A 20,674-nucleotide genomic window follows, 5' to 3' on the forward strand; every position below is an offset into this window, starting at 1 on the left:
AGTATTGAATCGCACAGATAATTCAGAAACTTTATGTATATATTTTAATACATTTACAGGCCTAACATTATTTTCATCTCTACAAGGTGCATTCATGTACAATTAAGTCATACTGCAGTACAGTGGAGAATAAAAACTATCTGAAGGTGGTATATTGCAACAGTATATGTCCACAAGGACCATTAATATAATCACTGACTTAAGTCACTTGCAGTTTTTTTGTATGTGTATTATTTAAGTGTCAAAAAAGGGACCTTTTGAAATCAAAAAGCTACATCTTTCTCTTCTCCATCTTCATCATTCTACTCTTCACCTTTGTGCCTAGTTCCTAGTCATCCAGCTGGCAGAGGCATGCCACTCCGCGGTTAACCCAGTGCTTTTGTGGCTTGTCGGAGGGCAATTCGATAGACATTACATAGTTGGTGGAATGGCCTGTGGTGGACAAGGTCCCTCTGCGAGCACTGGTTTTGTAAACAGGAGAAATATAGAGGTTTTCATGCTTAAAGTTGGACATCTCTCCAGGTTTAAGCTTGATGATGGGTAAAGTGTCAAAGAGAATCTTGGGCAGGGATTCTCCAATGAACATGCTCTCTCTGTCCCAGCGTGCACCTTCCATGAAAAGGCCTTTAACATAGGCTCCATCCTCTGGCTTCTCATCCATGTGTTTCTCCTCTTTGGTTACCTCATATTCAAAGCCGATGAAATCAATAGGAATGGTGTACTTCCTGGCAAAATTCTGAGACACTCCAGTAAGGAATGACTGCGTGAAATAAAATCCAGAAAGCCAAAAGACTGACGGCGGACCTTTATCTATCCAGTCTTGTAGGAATTGCAGTCTGGCTAGCAGATCGGCCATGTAGCTCCCCAATGGCTTGAGAGAGGGGTATGACTTGGCCGCCCACATAGCAGGCACCTTGCCCACCAGCATGCTGTTAAAGATGTCTTCAAGCTCAGAAGACATAACAATCTGGCCTTTCAAAGCTTTTTTGATGTTCACCAGACTTTCCCGCACCACAAGTGTGAGTCGATTGAAGCGGATTATCTCCTGCCTCAAAACAGTATTCATAGATTCCTCATACATGACAGGGTATTTTTGGATCACCTGTTGCGTGTCAAAGTCTGCTGGCAGCTTGGAGAGGATGTCTTCTGCAAGCTCATCTACTACTTCCTGAGGAGACTTACCCGCACCTCCCATCTGCCTTGGCATTGTTAATTGTACTCCTTGGAGAAGCAGATTGGTTTCTTGATTGTCTTTTGTGATGTCGGCATTGCTGTGAAGTCCAAATACACAAGGATCGGCCAAAATTGGTAGACTACGAATGTAGTCAACATATGACTGGTAGGGTCCATGAGCTGGGATGTAATACTGATTTCCCTCACACAGATTGTAGCATTCTTGCTCTATCACCTCCCAACTGTAGAAGTTGGACAGGAGTGAGAGCAAAAGACGTCGGTCTTTGTCATCGGTCACCCTGCCTCCATAGTTGCATTCTCCTGTAAGGTATGTGAGGGCTGCCAGTGGAACCTCCTCATACTCATCCAGGAACATCTGGATCTGCCTGATGCTAATCTTCAAGTCAGACTCATTGAACTCATATGGAATATTCCAGCCTAGAGGTCCAAAGTTCCTCCTTTCCTGTACCAGTGCATGGAAGAAGGTCAGACCAAACAAGAGCTTTTGCCAAGTTTCTTGTTTTTTGGAGCTGACAAAGAAGGCAGGATCAGAGATGGGGTGACTCTGGTAAGAGCGCATCAGGTTGGCTCTTATTCCTTTTGGCGGTTCATTTGTCATCTTCAGCCCATTCTGCAGAATACTAACTGGGAACTTGTCAGAAGGATAACTAGTTAACCACAACCTAAACTTGGTGTCTGTGTTCTCTGGGGTGATGGTTACTTCACAGATCCTCTCTAGAGCGGGCATCCAGCTGGTGGCCAGGTGGCAGTTTTGTAGCACCACCCATGTGCCCTTTTTGATGCCTTGGTTTATCATCTGAGCCGCTATGGGTCCCTGTCCCTGCCCGAGTGAAATAGTTTGGGTATTATTGCCCCCCATGTTGAGATCATCAGCAAACTTCAACAGACCTGCAGTTGGATCAGAGCCTGCAGACAAAACAAAGATGAGAGGAGAGCAGCAGTTTGAGTCTTTGTAGCTCTCTGCCAAGTCAAAATTGGGTGGTTCAATGAAAGCCTGTCCCATGTTGTCTTGTATAAAGTCCTGCACAGCTGGAACCAGTTTATCTGGTCTGAAGCATCTGATCACAACCATTCGATCCATCCCCACCAAATCACTCCACTTGTCAGGAAACTGCTCTTTATGAGGCTGCCCTGAGTCATAAAGCCTCTTCCATTCATTTATGTTTTCATTGACATGTTCAAAGAAACCATCCAGGTTTGGCAGTTTAGAGCCCATGACAATCTCAGTCCAAGATTTTTCAGATAGCCACTCTGGAGCAGGGTTAGGATTTGGATTATCCAAAGCAACGCCACCTGTTAAAAGGAAGTGCCAAACTTGGTCGTCAACCTCGCCTTTACCCTGCATTATGCCTACAGTGAGTAGCAGGGAAAATAGCAACTTATCCTTTTCAAAAAGTGAGCGGCAGACATTTTTATAGATGCAGAGAGTAAAGTATTCAATTATGTTGTCAATTCTTTCATTCACATCATCACTCTTCGGACTCTCAGCAATGGAGTACAGGTAGAGGTGGATAAACCAGGTCAAGGAGTACTGATACATGGGTTCAATGTTGGCCAGTGTTGAGATGCAGAAAAACAAGATGGAGGAATGCTCTGCCACAGGACGATAGCCCATACGGGTGTCATCAATTTCTTTCTCTGTGACACTGGCAATTTTTTGCTTCTTAGAGATCTCCTCTGAGAGAATCTTAGAAGATGACAAGATTTTAACTGCACCCTCGTCCTCCAGGATGTTGCCCTCAGAAGAGGAGAGCACTTTCAGTATCTTATCCTCAATTTCTTTGAGCTGCTTGCTGTTGGCTGCACTCTCAAGAATGAGCTCGTTCTTCTTCTCTTCAAGTTCAGGTCTCTCCTTGGCCACTAAAAGCCCTAAAAGCTGGTCCTGTAAGCCTTGAGGGGTGATCATAAAGTTCAGAAGACAGACTTTAGCAGCCACTTCAGGGAGATAGTGAGGGTTCCTCAGCCCAGTGGTCATGTAGAATTTAAAGTTTTTAGAATATTCCACAGTATTCTCGCCTATTTTCATGTACTCCACACCTTGCTGTCTGAAGGTCTGCTTTAGTAAAACAGGCTCAAGTACAGGTTGAAGTTCCTCTAAAACATTTTCCAAAAGTACAGGGCTACCAAACTGAATGCAGTTCTCCAGTATCCTCACATAGTTATCATCTGAAAGTTTTATGACAGAGAGCTTATTTTCCTTCTCCATGTTCTTGATCCATTTGTTGGCTTGACCTTGAGGGTCTATCATTAGGGGCCATCGACGAGAGTTAAAGGCAATGATACCATTGTCTGTTGAGAAGGAGTCCACTGGCAGCCCATCAATCTGCCATGCTCTGATGGCCACCTGGTTACCCAGAGTGTTGCTGAGGGTGAAGTCCCCAGAGCAAGGGATTTTCTTCTCTTGGCACACTTTGTGCCAATTTTCCTGACATATTGTACGGAACTCTACTGTAAATGCACCAAGGTAAGATATAGTTCCTGAAGAAAGGAGTATGTCACCTGTCAGGTTGGTGTATGTAATCCCAAGCTGCCTTGCAGCCTCTGTCCATCTGTCTTTCTCACCACCCAGTCCCCCAATTAGCTTCTCTGCCCGGTCCAGCTTCTCAGAACACGATTTAATGTTGTTTTCAAGCTCTTTCTTCTTCTCCATCATTTTCGCCAAGTCTTTATTCAAGCACTCAAGTCTGTCCACTACTTCTTTCAGCTCAGCTTGCTTCACAGCCAACGTTGCCATCTGCTCTGCCACCTCTTCCTCAGCTTCTTTCAATCTCTCCTTCTTTGGTGCTACAACTTTGGCTACACGCTCATACACTTCCATTGCCCGCACCCACTTACAGAGACCCTCACAAGCCGATGACACATTTTTAATAACATTGGGATGGAAGTCAGGGTTGTCAATATACTTGTCTCTGATTTTCTTGATGTTAATGGCAGGGATGTTGTCTCTGTCATAGGTTTTGAGACTTTCCAAAAACTTCTGGTCTGCCAGGAGTTTCTTGGAAGGGCCCCAGAATTCTTCAACCATCTTACCGGAGCCACTTGGATCAGGTTTTTTCTCAGGTTTGATGCCCTTCATGATACAGATGGACTCCATGACTAGTTTAACTGGACCAGGTGGGTTCTTCATAGACTTAACTTCTGTGATATGAGCAGGTTTTAAGGTATCTAAGGCTGACAGGGCAGCTTCTAGAGCAGGCAATGCTTCTGCCAGGTCTTTTTCGCAATCATTTTTTATCTCTGTTGCTGCTTCTGCTGCATCATTAGCCACTTTTTCATCAGCAGATACTACTTTTTTCTTGGCATCCACTTCTACTGTTTCTCCCTCAATCTTGATCATCATCTGATCTGTCTCAGCTGAAGTCTTGATGAGTTCTGGCTGCAAGTCTGTCAGCTCCTGCTGCATTTCTGACACCTGGGACGCAGCAAAGTCCAGTTTCTCTAGACCAACAATATATCGGTTCCTGGCTGTGTCAACTTCATCCCTCTTATCGCCAAGAAGAGTCTTAAATGTGAGGATGAGTTCGAGGTAGGAAGTGGGTGTGACATAGTTGTGTCTCCTTAAACTGGAAAAGAATGCCTGGGACAAATCCACAACACTTGTCTGGAAGTTCTTGCACATTTCCACCACCTCTAGTCTGATTTCACTCTCCATTTCCACATCTTCTAAGAAATTGTAGGCCACCATCTCCAGAGCATCAGTTGGCCATGCATGAAACCAGTCAATAGTGCAACAGTTAATGAGGGAGGGAAACATTCTCAGTCGGTTCCTAAATGCATCACCAATGGGACTCATGGCTAGCACGATATGAAGGTTTGACTTCACACGGTCGATAAAGAAGTTGTACATTGAGAGTGGCGAAGAATCAATCTTTTTGCCTTCCATCCGGGCGATTCCCTGCACTTTCTCAAGAATTTCAGCACGTTCATCAGAAGGAAAGATATTAGGCACATCACCAGTGTTGAGGAGCATGTTGACATCTTCCAACATGGCCTCATCCTTAATTTGGCTGTCATTGAACAGGAAAACTGAATCGCTGCCTTCAATGCCTGATTTAAGCATCATCCGCTTCAGGTCATCTCGCCAGTCTGACATGCTGTATGTTTTGGTCAGCTCAATTTGGAACAAGATGTAATCGTTGATGAAAGTGCCCAGCTTTGTGGCACTCTGACGCCCTGAGCCCCCAATACCGACGAGTAGAAGGTGGCCGTTGTCTTGTTTCAGCACACGGCAAATGCGAGAAATGTGCTCAATGGCAAACTTGAACATAACAAGAGACATGGGTGTCTTGCTGCAGTTGTTGTAGTCTTCCAGGTAGAGCTCCATAACTTCTTGCAAAGCATTCAAGTCGGTAATTTCATCATAGGCCCTGGTATCAGAATCAGGGTCAGAATAGTCACCAAAGAACAAGCTACGGATAAGCTCATCCTCTACATTGCCATCTGGAGCGAGGTGGCTCAGGAGATTATCCATGCTCTGTTTAAAGTACTTTGCTGTTCTCTCTTTAACAATTGTGAAGAATGTCTCCTTGTCCTTCTCGCTAATGAGTCGATCATAGAAAACACGGTAGATCTCATGGATCCACAGGCGGATCAGTTTGTCTTCTGCCTTCATGTGTGTGTGTGGAGCCAGGAGTACGCCTCGTACGACTCGAGCAAAGTCTCGCAGGTTAAAGATGTAGTGGGATTTAGATGGGGTGGGAAGGAAGCTGTCTATAGTGTCCTTATAGACTGCCATTGTTGCCTGGACCATGGTCTTGCCTAACTTGACGAAAGAGGGATCAAATCCCTTGCCAAAGTGCCAATCAGTGATGGAGGTGAATATCATAGTCAGAGTTTCATCATCAAAGCTATCAATTGTGACGATGTTCAAGTGACGAGTGAAGCGGCCAGTAATGTCATTCCTCCCACCACCAGGAGGCCCCATTGCAGACATAAACAGCACATCCACTATGTTCTGCCTGGAGGTGTCCTTCCTGTCATACCAGTGGCGGTGATCAATCCACTGTCTTAACAGCTCAATTGGGGGTTGGGCACCATAGATTTCTTTAGCTGGCATGTTCAGATCATCAACATAGACGACGCACTTCTTCCCTAAAGGTGGTCCAAATGTGCCCTTTTTCCTTCGGTCTAACTTTGCCATGATGATATCTTGGGTCTGATTTGCAGAGGTACGGGCTGAGAAATTGATACAGTTTGGTGTGTACTGCTCCTTTGGCAGCTTTTCCAAAAAGTTGTTGTTAATGACAGATTTTCCAGTTCCAGTGGGCCCCACAAAAAGCATGGGTGTTTCATGTGACAGGTATGTGTGTAGGAAATACAACTGACGTGCTGTCTCCATGGTGGGTCTAATGAGGTCGGACACATTAGCTCCAGTTGGAATGTCACTCTCTTCTTTTGTGATTAAATTTGTCCATGAACTCCACCCTTGTCCTTTTTTATCAAAGTAGAAATCATACACAGCTCCTCTCTCAGGGAAGATATCAGTCTTTTTGAGTATAAAACTCTTTGGCCGAGGGTGCTCATCATCCATGCCCATGATCAGAGTGCGGTAGAAGACATCAAACTTCTTTCGACTGTCCCCAGTAATGGTTCCACCCAGACTCCACAAAGCAGAAAACAAAAACAAGCACTGCAGCCATGTGGTTATCTGTTGGGTGGATAAGGTTTGTGCGCCCTTGGTTCCTGATGCAGAGATTTCATCCATCAGGCAGGTATACAAATTCATTAGACTGAAAACCAAATGGATGGGAGATGTATTAATCACAAAGCGACACTCATTGTCTATAAAGTCCAGACAGGGTGGCACTATCCAGTCAAACAGGTCAGTGATCAGTATTCTCTGTTTAGTATTCAGCTTTTCAGGCAGAGTGTTCATGTAAGCGTCTCTGAGAGGGGTCCAGCCCAGCTGCTCAGGTTCCATGTAGATCATTCCACACCTACTCACGGTAGCTGGGGAGGCTTGCTCCAGGTCAGCAGTTTCAAAGATCAGACTCATCTTAGCACTCATCTGTATGATCTCACCACTCATCAGACAAAGTTTCTTGTTGTCATCTAGTACAGTGTTCATGTTCTCGATCCAAACAGCATCAATGGGTCCATCAAAAATGATCCACTGTCGATTTTCTGAGGTGGACATAGCCTGATTCCTGTAGCTGGTAGCCAGGACACCATCAGACCACTCATGGCTAACAGGATCAAAGCAGCCATACAGCTGGCCCATTGTAATTGATTTAGGGTTGATGATCTGGTTGCTCACAGCAAACTCATCCATCAGCTTTGCTTTGTAAAGGTCCCCGAGAGCAGCTGCAAGAACCTTATAAGAACATGTTTTTCCTCCAAGAGGGTCTCCTACTATCATAAAGCCATGACGTACCAACATCATCTCATACACCTGAATAATTTTGCTAATAAACCATGGAACTGGCCGAAGGTTGAATTTGGCAATGTTTTCTTTGAGAGCCTTGAGAAGGAGATCATAGTCTGGTTTTGGAAGTACAACCCCAGGAAATAAGTCAGAGATGATGCCCTGAAACAGAGGCACGTCCTGTGCCAAGAACTTGGCCATATTGACATCCATCAGTGCCCTAAGCAACAGCACACTCTCATCCTCGTCCAGGTACTTCAACTTCAAATTCCCTGCTGCAGTCAGAACAGACTTCACAGCTCGCATACCATAGTCGTAGTGGTGCTGGGAGGACAACTGCTCAGAGCACAAACGGTAAGTGGCCACGATCTTCTGAGCCAGGCTCCGAGATTCAATGAAACCCATAGAGTATAGTGATATCTCTGCAATGAGACCATAGTCTGGAACCATCATAGCCACTGTGCGGAAAAGAGCCTTCAAATTGTCAGGGAGTTCAGCCCTGCCAGCATAACCAGGGTTCATGGTGATGAAGACATTGCAGGTTGGGTTGAGTGACAGCTCTGTCCCCTCAAACATAAAAGTCTTCAGATCCTTGGCAATGGCCTGTTGTATACAGAGGATCTGCTGAGCCACCACAGAAAGCACCTCCACCTCAATACGATTAAACTCATCAAAACAGGCCCAAGCTCCAGACTGGGCCAGCCCTTTGAAAAATTTGCTCATGGCTTTGTAGTCCAAGCCATCAGAACAGTTGAAAACAACACATTGTTTAGCCAAAGCTTTTGCCAGATCTTTTGTAGTCTCCGTCTTGCCAGTTCCAGCTGGACCCTCTGGAGCTCCTCCTAAGTTAAGCTTCAAGGCTCCCATGAGAGTTCTGTAACAGCGGTCTGTAAGGGGTGTGATGACCAGACGAGGGGAGTTTCCTAGATATTCATATCCATATTTCACACATGTAGTGATCATACGCAGTATCACGTCTTCATCCTCCCAGAAGTAACGCAACTGAGAAAGCCAAGCAAAGTCATTCAGTGTGGACACGTTTTCATCGGCCAGATTTGCCACAACATCTCGAGCATGAACATCGATCACAATGAGGGCACCAAGGGTCATTCTTGCCCCTCCTGGGAGTGCCCCACGTACCAACTCCACAATGTCAGCAATCTGGTCATTTGACTTCTCAACATATGAAGGCAGGGCATTGGTCTTGATGGCGTCAGAAACCTCACTTGTCCAAAAGATGGAAGAAGCACAAATGACAACTTGACCTTGCCATTGCAGCACCCACTGCTTTCTCGGTACCTCTGCATACTGAAGTACCCCTTTATGAATAACATGTCGAACACTCATGAGCATTTGATATTCCACCTGCAGTAGCCACTTCTCCACCATTCCATTGGCATCAGCAGGATTAATAATTTCTGTCATGGGTACAGTTTCTTTTTCAGAGCTGATCATGCCAACAATCTCCATGTTCTTTGAGAACTCCAGTTTTGCGATGCCCTCAAAGCATTTTTTCAGGTGAGGTTGGACACACAGGGGGTCTTTGGTCTGTGACAGAATCTCCAGCAGCTCGTCATTTGACAGAAAAAAGAACCTTGGAAAAAAGAGCCTCTTCTTTTCCAGGTAGGTATTCAGGCCTTTTTGGATTTCATCTAGAAGCACATTGGACTCCTGCAGACGGGTCAGCATGTTGGGCTGTTCTGTAGCCACCAACACATGAGTATCTTTACCAGTTTCTGAAATCATTTTCTTATAGTAGCCATCCACAATGGCAAACTTTCGTCCCTCCTCAGGCATTTGTGCAATGATGTCCTCTGAACTAAAGATGGGTTCGAGGTAGAGCCAAGTAGCCTGACACTTTAACATGGAGTCTAAGATGTCCTGCATACTCAACAGTTTGTCCTCCCATTCTTTACATTCAGTCTCAATTGGCTTAATAAATGGAGACGCTTTCATGGTCTGTGTCTTCATAATGTTTTCATCCAAAAGCATTTGAATGTCATCCACAGCGGACACAATTTTGTATTCTGTATCTCTGTATTGACTGAGAGAGAATTGGAGGTCAGCCCATTCCTTTTTCATGTTCTCCAAGGCTTTTTCAAGAGCATACTCCTTACTGGCTAATGCTCCAATTTCTTCCAGCTCATTGGAGAATTTGGATAGTCCCAGGTCTAACATGTCCTTTAACGCGCTGTCCTCCTCTGGTATAATTTCAAAGCCTACAGTGCTACTAATCATCTCCCAGTGGTGTTCTTTGATGCCAGGGTTACAGATGGTTGTCAGGATGGGTAGGTGCTTTTTGAACACATCTATCTTGCTTTTGAAGTTTTGGGTAACACCACAAGGCCCAGGAATTTCTGAAAAAGACTTGTTCAATTTATGCATGGTCCTCCACATGACATCCAAGTCATCAGAAATCTTTTCAGCATTCAAATGACAGAAGGGACCGTTCATCCACACTTTTGCATTTTTCTCAAAGTTTAGGGCTGTGTTCCAGAGCTGTTCATGTGGCACTTTGTCGGATATCAGAATTTGCAGCATTGGGTATTGTGTTTGTTCCTGGTCCAGCATTCCCTGCTGCCTGTTGATATCTTCTAGTTCAACGACAGCAGACTCAAGGTTGGAGGTGATTTCAGAGAGAGTCTGCACATTCTCTTTTATCTCCTCCATGCTCATCCCTGCTTTCTCTTTAAAAGCCAGTATCTCTTTTTCCACATCTTGCAGCCTCAGGTCAAACTCTTCAATCCTCTTTTGAAGATTATCCTCAACACGTTCTCTTAAGGCGGCCAGACGAGTTTTGCTGTCATCAAGCTCAGTCAGGATCTGTTTCGGCCACTGAAAAACACGGGCATTCAGCTTTATGTCATCAAATGACAGAGTGGCATAATCCAGAAGGAAGAGGAGACGGTGTTTTGCTTCATCAATCTCGTTTTTTAGCTTGTGAATGGTCACCTCACTGGTTTCTTTAATGTACTGGTAGAGAGACACCACGTCCTCTGTGGTTTCTGGGGTTCCTCGGAGTGTCCCTGTAATCTCCTCGTACTTTTGACAAATCCCTCTGTTAAATTCTCGGTTCTCATCCACTCCAAATGTTACAATCTTGTATTTCAGTCTGTCACACATGTCACACATGTCTTCATTTAGCCTTTCAGCATCCAGACAAAACAGGGATAGTGGCACCGTGGTAGGCAGTGAGGCAATTTCCTTCCACATTGCGTTAATGCTTTCAATTTTGCTGGTAAAATCCTCCACCAAATGCTCCTGTTCGAGGAATGCTGTTATTTCTTGCTTTGCTGTATTGTCCAGTAGATTACTATATTTTTCATACACATTCAAATACATTTTAGGTCCAATAGTGTTGCTGTTTAAAATGTCCTCCATTTTATTAAATAGGTCTGTAACCGATGATTCACCATGCCTCATGGTGCGAAGGTACAGGATGTTGGCATCTGGAAATAAGTTACATTCCACTCTTGGCAGATTTTCAGCACTCTTGAGAATTTCCTTGAATGCTCTATGGATGATATCCGTACATTCTTGCAAGCTTGGACAGAGGTTAATGTCAGGCTCCTCTATTTGTAACTTGACTAGCAGAACCTGAGTCTGATCATATTTCATATCATCAAACGCATGTCCAAAATCATTGCCCCCTTCATGTATTGTGAAGAAGTAGAGTAAGTCCTGCAATGATTTCATGACCAGGCTTCGAAGCTGCAATGACATGAGAGCAGCCACACAGTTGAAAAATTCTAGCTCACGAACTGGAGCCACCTGCTCATTCTGGTGTATGAGGGGAAACCACATGTCCTTAGAGTTCTCAAACAGTGTAGTACACTGAGGCAGCCACCTTTGGACAAGTTCGTCTCTTGCACTTTGGCACTGTCTCCAGACAAACCCCTCAAAGTCAGATGGCAGGAGAGGGAGGTTGGCAGCGAAAAGATCCTCTAGTCTGACAAATCTCAAGGATGAGAAACTCTTTTGCCATATATCTTGCAGCATAATCATAATGTGATTGACAGTAAAGAGATGTTGGCTTTGCCACATGTGGGTCTTCTTGTAATTAGCTGACCAAGGCACTGGTGCACGGATGACTCTTCTTGGGAAGAGCTTAGGAATGCTGGATATGCAAAGTCGCTGGCGCTCTGATGGGTCCAACAGTATGTAGTCCACTATGCTCTTCTTGAGACTGAAGAAATAATCTCTTTTAACCTCCTCTTCCAAGTTAGCCCTTAAAGCCTGGATCTTTTTACTACTGTCCTTTGTGCCAGGTGGCAGCAGGCGTAATATGTTTCTCCTCTGCCGGAGTGGCTGAGGGGCCACCACCGTGTTGGGGACACCATCGGTGACATAGTACAAATACCTTTCTAGATCTCTGTCATTTGGTTCTGTATGTGTGTCTCTTATCTTCTCTTCTTGGCTGTACATGACAGCCAGCTGCTCTGAAGGACTCATAGGTCGGCTGCTGTGAATACATTCAGTGGGAGTGTGGCGGTGACGCAGCTCTTTGAAAGGAACTGCCACTGTTGTTAAATGGGGCTGGAGGATGGGTGGGTATTGGCTATTTCTTATAACTCTTTGATACAGCTCTGAAGGTTCTGCACCCTCTGGCAATGGAAGGGGGAACGTCTGTTCAGTGCTCTGACTCACGTTAGAGCTGGTGTCATCCCCCATTTGCTTCTGTTGTTTCATCTTGCTCAGTAAAGGAAAGAAAGACTTTTTTGTTTCTAGGCAGCTTGGTGGTGATATTTGATGTCTTCTCTTTCTTTTACCTGTTTCTTCTGCTCTCTCTGCTGTGACTGGTGGCCATCTTGTGGTTAGTGTTTTTTTTTATGGGATTACATAGGCATCGTAAGCCTTTGATGAGTTGGTGATGTAATCATGACATCGTATGACATCTGCTGTTGATCTACTTCCAAAATAAAAGCACAAAAACAATGAATGTGGAGTTGTTTGGGATGATGCATAGGATCTAAGATTCCTTACAGATTTTCACTGATGGGTCAAGGATCCATGACACAAGCAACAATGTTTCTCAAAGACGGATTCCCAGTCAATGGACGAGGATCAATACAAAAGTTATTTCAACCCACAGGCTAAAATATTTGGGGGATAAAAAACCTCACCATACAAACGGCTTCTTTCCTATAACAAAGTTCCATTCAATGTGCAATTATACACCTGATGTAGATGGGGATTTTGTTTTATCTATAATAATATAATATACTGATACATCAATTCAAGAGTATTGTTATTATTATTGTTATTATTATTATTACTACAGGCCAGCTTTAAGCTTGAATTACTCAGAATGGTGCTGTAGATATGAACTTGAATGAGTTGTCAGAAAGTGTCACTTGCCGATATGACATTGATATGTCTTCTATTAATTGTGTATAACTTAGTTAACAAAGGTTAAATGTGTTGTCTATGGTGTTGATTCTACAATACAATACAATAATGATCATTACCTGACAAAAACAATGGTGTTCAATTCCCTTGCTATTCCACTGTGTATTTATGTCTTAATGGTTTTAGAATTATTTTATCGAGTACACCATATTCTTCTTGTTGTGGTTTTCATATAAGCCCCTGTAGGCTTCTAGTGCACCCACTGTCATACTTGATTTCCTTGTTTGTGTTTTTTTATTATGTATTCATGTATGTGTGGAAAAACATATACATGTGTATGTGTTTGTGCTTTTCATACATGAAATCTAACAAACATATACATACATACAACAAGCACATTAATATACGTGCATACGAAGGCATTAATCGATAATTATGGATGAGAATACAACTCTTCGTAAGGAGGTCAGAATAAATGCAGATAGAATTATGCATTTGAGGCAAAGGAAAGCAACTTTATTGTTGCCAGCTGCCACCAACAAACTCAGCATTCACACCAAATTTCCTGTATTTACTAATTTATGTATTTGATTAGACATGCCTTGACCAAGGTTATTATAGTTAACAAAAATCATTAACTGAAATAAAAAAAAAATAGTTTTTAAAAAACTTTCTTTGGGAATTTATATTTGGATATATATTTATATTTGGATATACATATATATATAAATACACAAACCTTATTGTGACATTTTTGCATCTTGCACCTAGAAAATAGTAAAACTAAGCATTTACAAAAAATAAAAACCTGCTCTAAAAGCCAATCAAAACGAATACATTTTAAACATTTGATACCGGCGGTTGCCTGTAGGGTGCGCTCCTACGATTTTCCTTTTTTTTGGACACAGGAAATACGTCACTTTTCTTTTTCCTCGCGGCTCCGGCTCCTGAAAGCACGAGTGTTCATCCTTTTCTCTCTTATCGGGAGACGCGGTGAATATATCGAATCCGGTGACAAAACACGGAGTAAAATGGTATGTATATTACGTCGGAAACAAAACACGCCGCGACTTATGTTTCTCCGAACGATGGTTGCCGTGTTATTGACACAGTTAGCAGCAGTTTAGCTAGCATGCCTGCCTCAGCTAACGTTAGCTTAGGTTTAAATGAAGTCAAAAGATGACATAAACGTTAGCTAGTAAGTAAACGGTTCCTGTGTATTGTCCTGTAATGAAAACGCTCGCGCTAGAGGAGACGTGCTGTCCACAGTTTCAAAACTGTATCTTTGTCTTTGTTTTGTTGTTGTCTGAATTTGGTTGGGTCTGCTCTGACATGTTCATGTCCAATCCTCCCCACAGAAACCCATCCTGCTTCAGGGCCACGAGAGGTCCATCACCCAGATCAAGTACAACAGAGAAGGAGACCTGCTCTTCTCTGTAGCGAAGGACCCTGTAAGTTGAGCTCATGTTTACGGATTCCCAAACGGGTACTTGTATGCTAAGTGACGTAGAGGGTATGCAAAGACGAAACAACACAGAAAACATGATTTGCAAACAGCCTGATTACATTTTTTAAACTGGCGTATGAATAGACATTCAGCAGAATTGTAGTAGATTTCATTAGACTGTATTTGGTGAGAAATAATTGACTCTGAGAGATTTTATTTGATGTGTGTGAGGGTTTCAGGGGGCTTAAAGACGGCCACTTTTTTCCCAAGTGTGCTGAAGTAGGGGTACAGGACTGGAAAGTTTTGAAACCAATCTATGGAATTATATTTGTGTTAATACAACACTTTTCACAAAGAAAAATTTAACAATTCAAAAATATTTGTTTGAAGATACACTCTGAATTTTGTTTGCTCTGACTCTTTTACGTTTGCGCTCCCTCATTTTTCTTTGAGCTGTGGTAATCAATCTGTTATTTTCATGATTAATCGAGTAATCGTTTGGTCCATAAAATGTTAAATTTAAAAAAAAAATGTTGATCAGTGTTTGTCAAACCTGGACATGATGATTTTCTCGAATGTCTTTTGTCCACAAACCAAAAATGATTGTGTTTTAATGATTTCTTTGTTATATGGAGCAGAGAAACAAAGAAATATTCATATTTAAGAAGCTGAAACAATCCAATTTTGTGAAAAAAGCTTCAAAGCTATTAATTTATTATCAAAATGGTTGACTAATAATCGTTTAATCGAGTAATTGTTTCAGCTCTAAATTAAATACATATATTTGAATGATTTAATTTGTGTGTTTTGAAAGTGTTTGAAAAATATTGACACAAGTTATACCACTGTTCTAGTATTTACAAAGCGTTTGTGTGACCTTAATTATCTGCTCTCGTGTGTCCAACCACAGATAGCCAACGTGTGGTACTCTGTCAATGGTGAGAGGCTCGGCACCTACAATGGACACACAGGAGCTGTGTGGTGTGTCGATTGTGACTGTATCCTTTTCAGGGAATTTCCATTCATATATTGTGTTTTTATGACACTATGTTTGGGGCAGTAAACGTGCAGCATGATTTATGTGCATTCATTTGTTATTTTCAATGGTGTCACGTGTCTCAGCTTTTTGGAATGCCACGAGCACTTTCAGCATGTCTTTTGATACTTGGGACAAAGTAGAGCCGTGTTTTCACAGAGTGGAGCGGTTTGGTTCTGTACCGTACATTTTTTTTTTGCGTTTTTCTAGTCATCAAGACTAGAAAAGCTGTATATAAATACAGGCCACTGATTAACATCTCTGGTATTACTCGAGCATTTCACACTGTGTGTGAACCACCCCTTACTGTGAAATTGTGTACATCATACATGTTTGGTTCCTTAACATGTCCACCCTCAGGGGACACAAAAAATGTATTGACAGGGTCGGCTGACAACAGCTGTCGACTGTGGGACTGCCAGACCGGTGGGTGAAAAACAAGTTGCAGACTTTGTTGTGTTTCGCACTCCATTTCAATTCTTTAAAATATTTTGAGATCCTACGTACACAAAAACAACTCTGCCTCTGTCCCACCATTGTGCTGCACAGGTAAACAGCTGGCCCTGCTAAACACCAGCTCTGCTGTTAGGACCTGTGGTTTCGACTTCAGCGGCAACATCATCATGTTCTCCACAGATAAGCAGATGGGTTACCAGTGCTTTCTGAACTTCTTTGACCTGAGGGATCCACAGCAGATAGGTAGATATAAAATGTCACGTTTCTTGTGATATCTGTAATTAAGTTATATTTGTTCAGAGGGAGAGAGAGAGAGATCTGTGTTTTTAGCTTGTTAGAGTTAGCTCATTTGGTAAGTATGTGCCAATAGAGTAAAACAAGACTAAGCAAGGAATTTAAGACACCAAAGTCACAAGATAACACATTTTGGCTGATAGATGCAGGCTGCAGCGGATCAGAAGCTCATGTTGGAATTTTTCTCTATGGGCTTTGGTGTGGCGAGAGAGCAGTTTGTGGGGAAAAAAAAAAAAAACATTTATAACCCATTTCCAGATGACAACCAGCCATACCTGACGGTACCTTGCAGCGAACATAAGATCACCAGTGCCGTGTGGGGACCTCTGGGAGAGTTTGTGATTGCTGGCCACGAGAATGGAGAGATCAACCAGTTCAGTGCCAAGGTAATGGAACATATTGAAATGCAATATAAAACTGGATTAGAGTGGCAACTAACGATTATTTTAATAATCGATTAATCTGTCGATTATTTTCTCAATTAATCGTTTGGTCTATAAAATATCAGAAAACCTGAAAAAATGTTGATTGGTGTTCGTCAAACCAAAATGATTGACTTTTAATGATTTCTGTGTTATCCAGAGCAAAGTAATGAAGAAAATATGCACATTTAAGAAGCTTTAACAATCAGAAATCTTGTTTTAATCATATACAAAAACCTTCTGACCGATTATCGATTATCAAAATAGTTGTCAATTAATTTAGTAATCGATTAATAATCGATTAATCGTTTCAGCTCTAAACTGGATATAGGTTTAGAAGATAGATGAGGACAATAAATAACCTACCATGGAACAACACCCATGTCATTTGGCAGAAACAATAAATACTTAAAAATGTGCGATTGTATTCCAGTAATTGATGATATGAGTGAGGCATGTTACACGAAGGAATTGTTTGCTTTTGTTTACATTTGTTTTCCCTGCTGACGTTGATATTTCTGGACAGTCTGGAGAGGTTCTGAAGAAAGTCAAGGAGCACAGCAGGCAGATCAATGATATCCAGACATCAGTGGACCTGACGATGGTGGTCACTGCATCAAAGGACAACAGTGCCAAGGTAAGACGCACCTGTTTATTCCCCTGGCTTTTAAAGGCAGCCATAGAGTTTGACGGTGGCCATTTCAGTTGGCACATTCGTTCTTGTGTCTTTTTGGAATATTTACTCATTTCTGTCATATCTCTATATTGACTTTAACAGATTTCTGCAGGTTTTCAGTGTATTCCATTCTGTGTCAGTGTTTGTTCTGCTGACTTGTATGAAACTATTGATTAACAGTGGGAGTAACGTTGCCGTCAGGCTCCTATCTTGGAGTCGTAGCAGTGCTTTTCTTTCTGCTGACATGTTGTTCACTAAAGTAGCTGAGGGGTCGGCAACCAACTGTTAAACTTTAAAGGGGACATATTATGCAAAATCAACTTTTTAATAATTTTAATAGTTATATTTGGGACTCTGGAGGCCCTACCAGTGGCCAAAGTGTGGAAAAAGAATACTCCGTCCTTTTTTCGTGGTCCTCCTTAGTGTAAGTATAGGCGATAAAACATGCGATGTCGAATTCCCTGCGCATTGTGACGACAGCATGCGCATTTCACCACGAATGTTGCCACCCCACAAGCAAGTTTACTTCGATAGCTCCACCTATAAAATGCGAGAGTGCAGGCGAGGAAGGAAGAGCGGTATTATGTCAACGCGGAGTGTGTGCTGTTGGTGGCTGCACAGTGGAGCACAGTGTTTTACACAAACTTCCAGCCTCAGGATTTTATATATGAAGCTAATGTGCCGGAGAAAGTCAGCAAACATGTGTTCGCACCACTTCGCATCAGACTGCGGCCAGCGGTCGCCGTATTTAGTCAGCGACTGTATTTCACCGACGTACAAACACACACATTTTTAAGAAGGTGATCAGCGGTGCTGTCCCTAAGTCTTTTTAACTGATTTACAGTTCGGCAGTTTTGGGCTTGATCCTTGTGTCGGACGTCTCTTCCTGTGACGCCACTCTCGCTGTTTTCCGCGCACGCTGCCATGTTGATATTGTCAGAGAACTAGTGGAGGGAGGGGGAGAGGAATGGAGCGGAGGTAACAGGAGCTGAGTGAGCGCAGTAAAAAGGACGAATCAGAAACCCCCTTGAAGTGGGTGTGTGTTTGCCTATGTCTCATTTGCATATAAAGGGACCACGCACAAAACCGAGCGTTCTGAAAGGGGCGGTTTTGGCAGTGTTATTGAACTGCTATGGAGCTTCATCCCTATGGTATTTTGACCAAAGCATGTCACAGACATGTTCATTAGGACACCAGGGAACTATTTTAACTTGGGGAAATAGGGTATAATATGTCTCCTTTAAACACAGATTACCTGGCGTCCTTTTATTCTCCCCTTGGTTCTGTACTTATAACTGTGATGCATTAGTGTGCGGTGCTAGTAATATGCTACAGTCGAGGGTGTCGAGCCCAGCCCACAAAAAAGATTGTAGACCACCAACACACTAATCTGTAAAACAGAGAGCACACGATGAATGTTACATTTGGTTTCCTAATGAATATAACCAACGTGCCTACCTTTTTATTTGCAAAAAAAAAAATGTAGTTGCACTTTAAAGATTTTTGGTCACATGTGCGTGCCAAAGTGGTTGCACTCTTGAGCCCTGCCTAATAACACCAGTCTCTGGCTTAAACTGTCGGGTGTCTTCCATTTTTTTCCCCCTCAAAGCTCTTTGACTCCGCCACTCTGGATCACATCAAGACTTTCAAGACGGAGCGACCCGTCAACTCCGCCGCCATCTCTCCAATCATGGATCATGTAAGACGAAACTCTTGCCTTAGGTGTCCCACAGCAGCGTAAAAGTGTTAATTCACCACTGACCTTTCGTACATGTTGATGGTTTGTTGTGTAGGTGGTGATGGGAGGTGGACAGGAAGCCATGGAAGTCACCACAACCTCGACCAGGATCGGCAAGTTTGAGGCCAGGTGAGATTAACTCTCCCCTCACAACTCTTCATTTTATTTACATCATCATATAATTTGAGGTTGATGGCACTCGGATATCTATTTTTATGTTCACAAATACAATAGTTGGACACTATTTCTTCTTACATAAGACAATAGGGGCCTCCAGCCTGTTTTTATGCTCAGTTTTAGTGAATAAAAGATGACATTTAGGAGTCGCAAGACTAGAAAATCCCTATTTCTGCTTTTTTATGTACTGGAAAATGAGTGGAAATGTAACACCAACAAAACATCATGTATCAACAGCTATTGGTGCTTTTTATTTGTCAAGTTGTGTCACATCCTCCTGTCATAACGTACTTTGGCACCATCTACTGCTTAATACTCCCTTTGCATTTTAATGGAAACCTAGCCAGTAACACCTTTTTGTATCGTGAACTTAAATCTAAACAAAGTACAACAAATAAGCATTATACAAAAATGTGGTTGTTATGTTTATGCTGATTTTCACAAGTTGCCAGTTCAATAGTTGCTTTGCTCATGCTACATGTGTTATGTTTGTAGCGCATGCATACAAACACGTAAATGTCATGGCTGATGATTGCTGATTGGCTGATTCACTTGGCGTTCTTCCCCAATCTTCAGGTTCTTCCACGCTGCTTATGAAGAGGAGTTCGGCAGGGTCAAAGGGCATTTTGGCCCCATTAACTGTGTGGCGTTCCACCCTGACGGCAAAAGGTAAGAAAGGGAACCTCTGCTTCTGAAATGCACAGCTGTAAAACGCATAGCTGTCCTCTCACGCTAATCGCTTCGTGTTTCTCCTCTTGTGCTCGTCGTTTACAGTTACAGCAGTGGAGGAGAAGACGGATATACGAGGATTCATTACTTTGACCCACAGTACTTTGACTTTGAGCTGGAGGCATAAACTGGCAGGCTAGTCAACCCCTGCAGGTTCAACCAATACCCATCATGAAGAAAGAAAGAGAGAGTTATGGACCAGAGTCACAGATTACTTTAAATTGAAGGAAAAAAGGTCACAATAGGTTAAGTGTGGTGTTTTTTCAAAAATATTTTGTACCTTGGATCTGCAAAGATGGCGTGACTGGACTTAAAGCCATACTCCCTGATTCTACTGTTAAAACAACATTTGAGTTAACCCTGTTGTGAGCCATTCCACCATGAACCACCATAAACTACTACTACTTATCCAAGTTGTGTCTCATCTATGTAACTCATTGACAACCTAATGGAAAAGTTCTGTGAGCAGCTTAAGGTGTTCAGAATTAGTGACCTAGGGGTGAGACTACAGGATTCTTCTCAACCCTTTTTCAAATCAGTGAAATACTATGGCTTTTGTGGATTATAGGATGTAATTTTTTAGGTTGTGAAAAGCGTTCTAAGGCTAGTTTGTCTGTAGAAACATGGCAGCCTCCAAAAGCGAGGTCCTTGCGTAAAGTACATACAAAGCTTATTTTCTTTCAAACATAGTGGCACATTATATTCAACATCTACCAATTAACCCTTCAACACCCTAAAAAAAAAACAACTGTCCAGACGTAAGGTTCTTTATATCTTTTATAACAAAGTTAT

The 20,674-nt window shown here is 42.6% G+C and overlaps 2 protein-coding genes across 2 annotated transcripts; one reads left to right on the plus strand and one right to left on the minus strand.

Annotated features, from left to right (window-relative positions):
• Positions 1–62: 62 nt before the first annotated feature.
• Positions 63–12,247, minus strand: LOC131447839 (dynein axonemal heavy chain 3-like). Its single transcript, XM_058619920.1, has one exon. The coding sequence runs from the start codon at positions 12,245–12,247 to the stop codon at positions 329–331; it is 11,919 nt and encodes a 3,972-aa protein (XP_058475903.1). The 3' UTR covers positions 63–328.
• A 1,546-nt stretch (positions 12,248–13,793) lies between these two features.
• On the plus strand, positions 13,794–20,295 carry eif3i (eukaryotic translation initiation factor 3, subunit I). Its single transcript, XM_058618661.1, has 11 exons — positions 13,794–13,941; positions 14,266–14,358; positions 15,265–15,352; positions 15,751–15,816; positions 15,940–16,089; positions 16,399–16,526; positions 17,089–17,199; positions 18,848–18,937; positions 19,032–19,105; positions 19,730–19,822; positions 19,928–20,295. Exons 1-11 carry the CDS (start codon positions 13,939–13,941, stop codon positions 20,007–20,009), a joined length of 978 nt encoding a protein of 325 aa, XP_058474644.1. The 5' UTR covers positions 13,794–13,938; the 3' UTR covers positions 20,010–20,295.
• Positions 20,296–20,674: the final 379 nt, after the last annotated feature.

The sequence above is a fragment of the Solea solea genome, chromosome 20 (genome assembly GCF_958295425.1).
Source record: "Solea solea chromosome 20, fSolSol10.1, whole genome shotgun sequence".
Taxonomy (NCBI): domain Eukaryota; kingdom Metazoa; phylum Chordata; class Actinopteri; order Pleuronectiformes; family Soleidae; genus Solea; species Solea solea.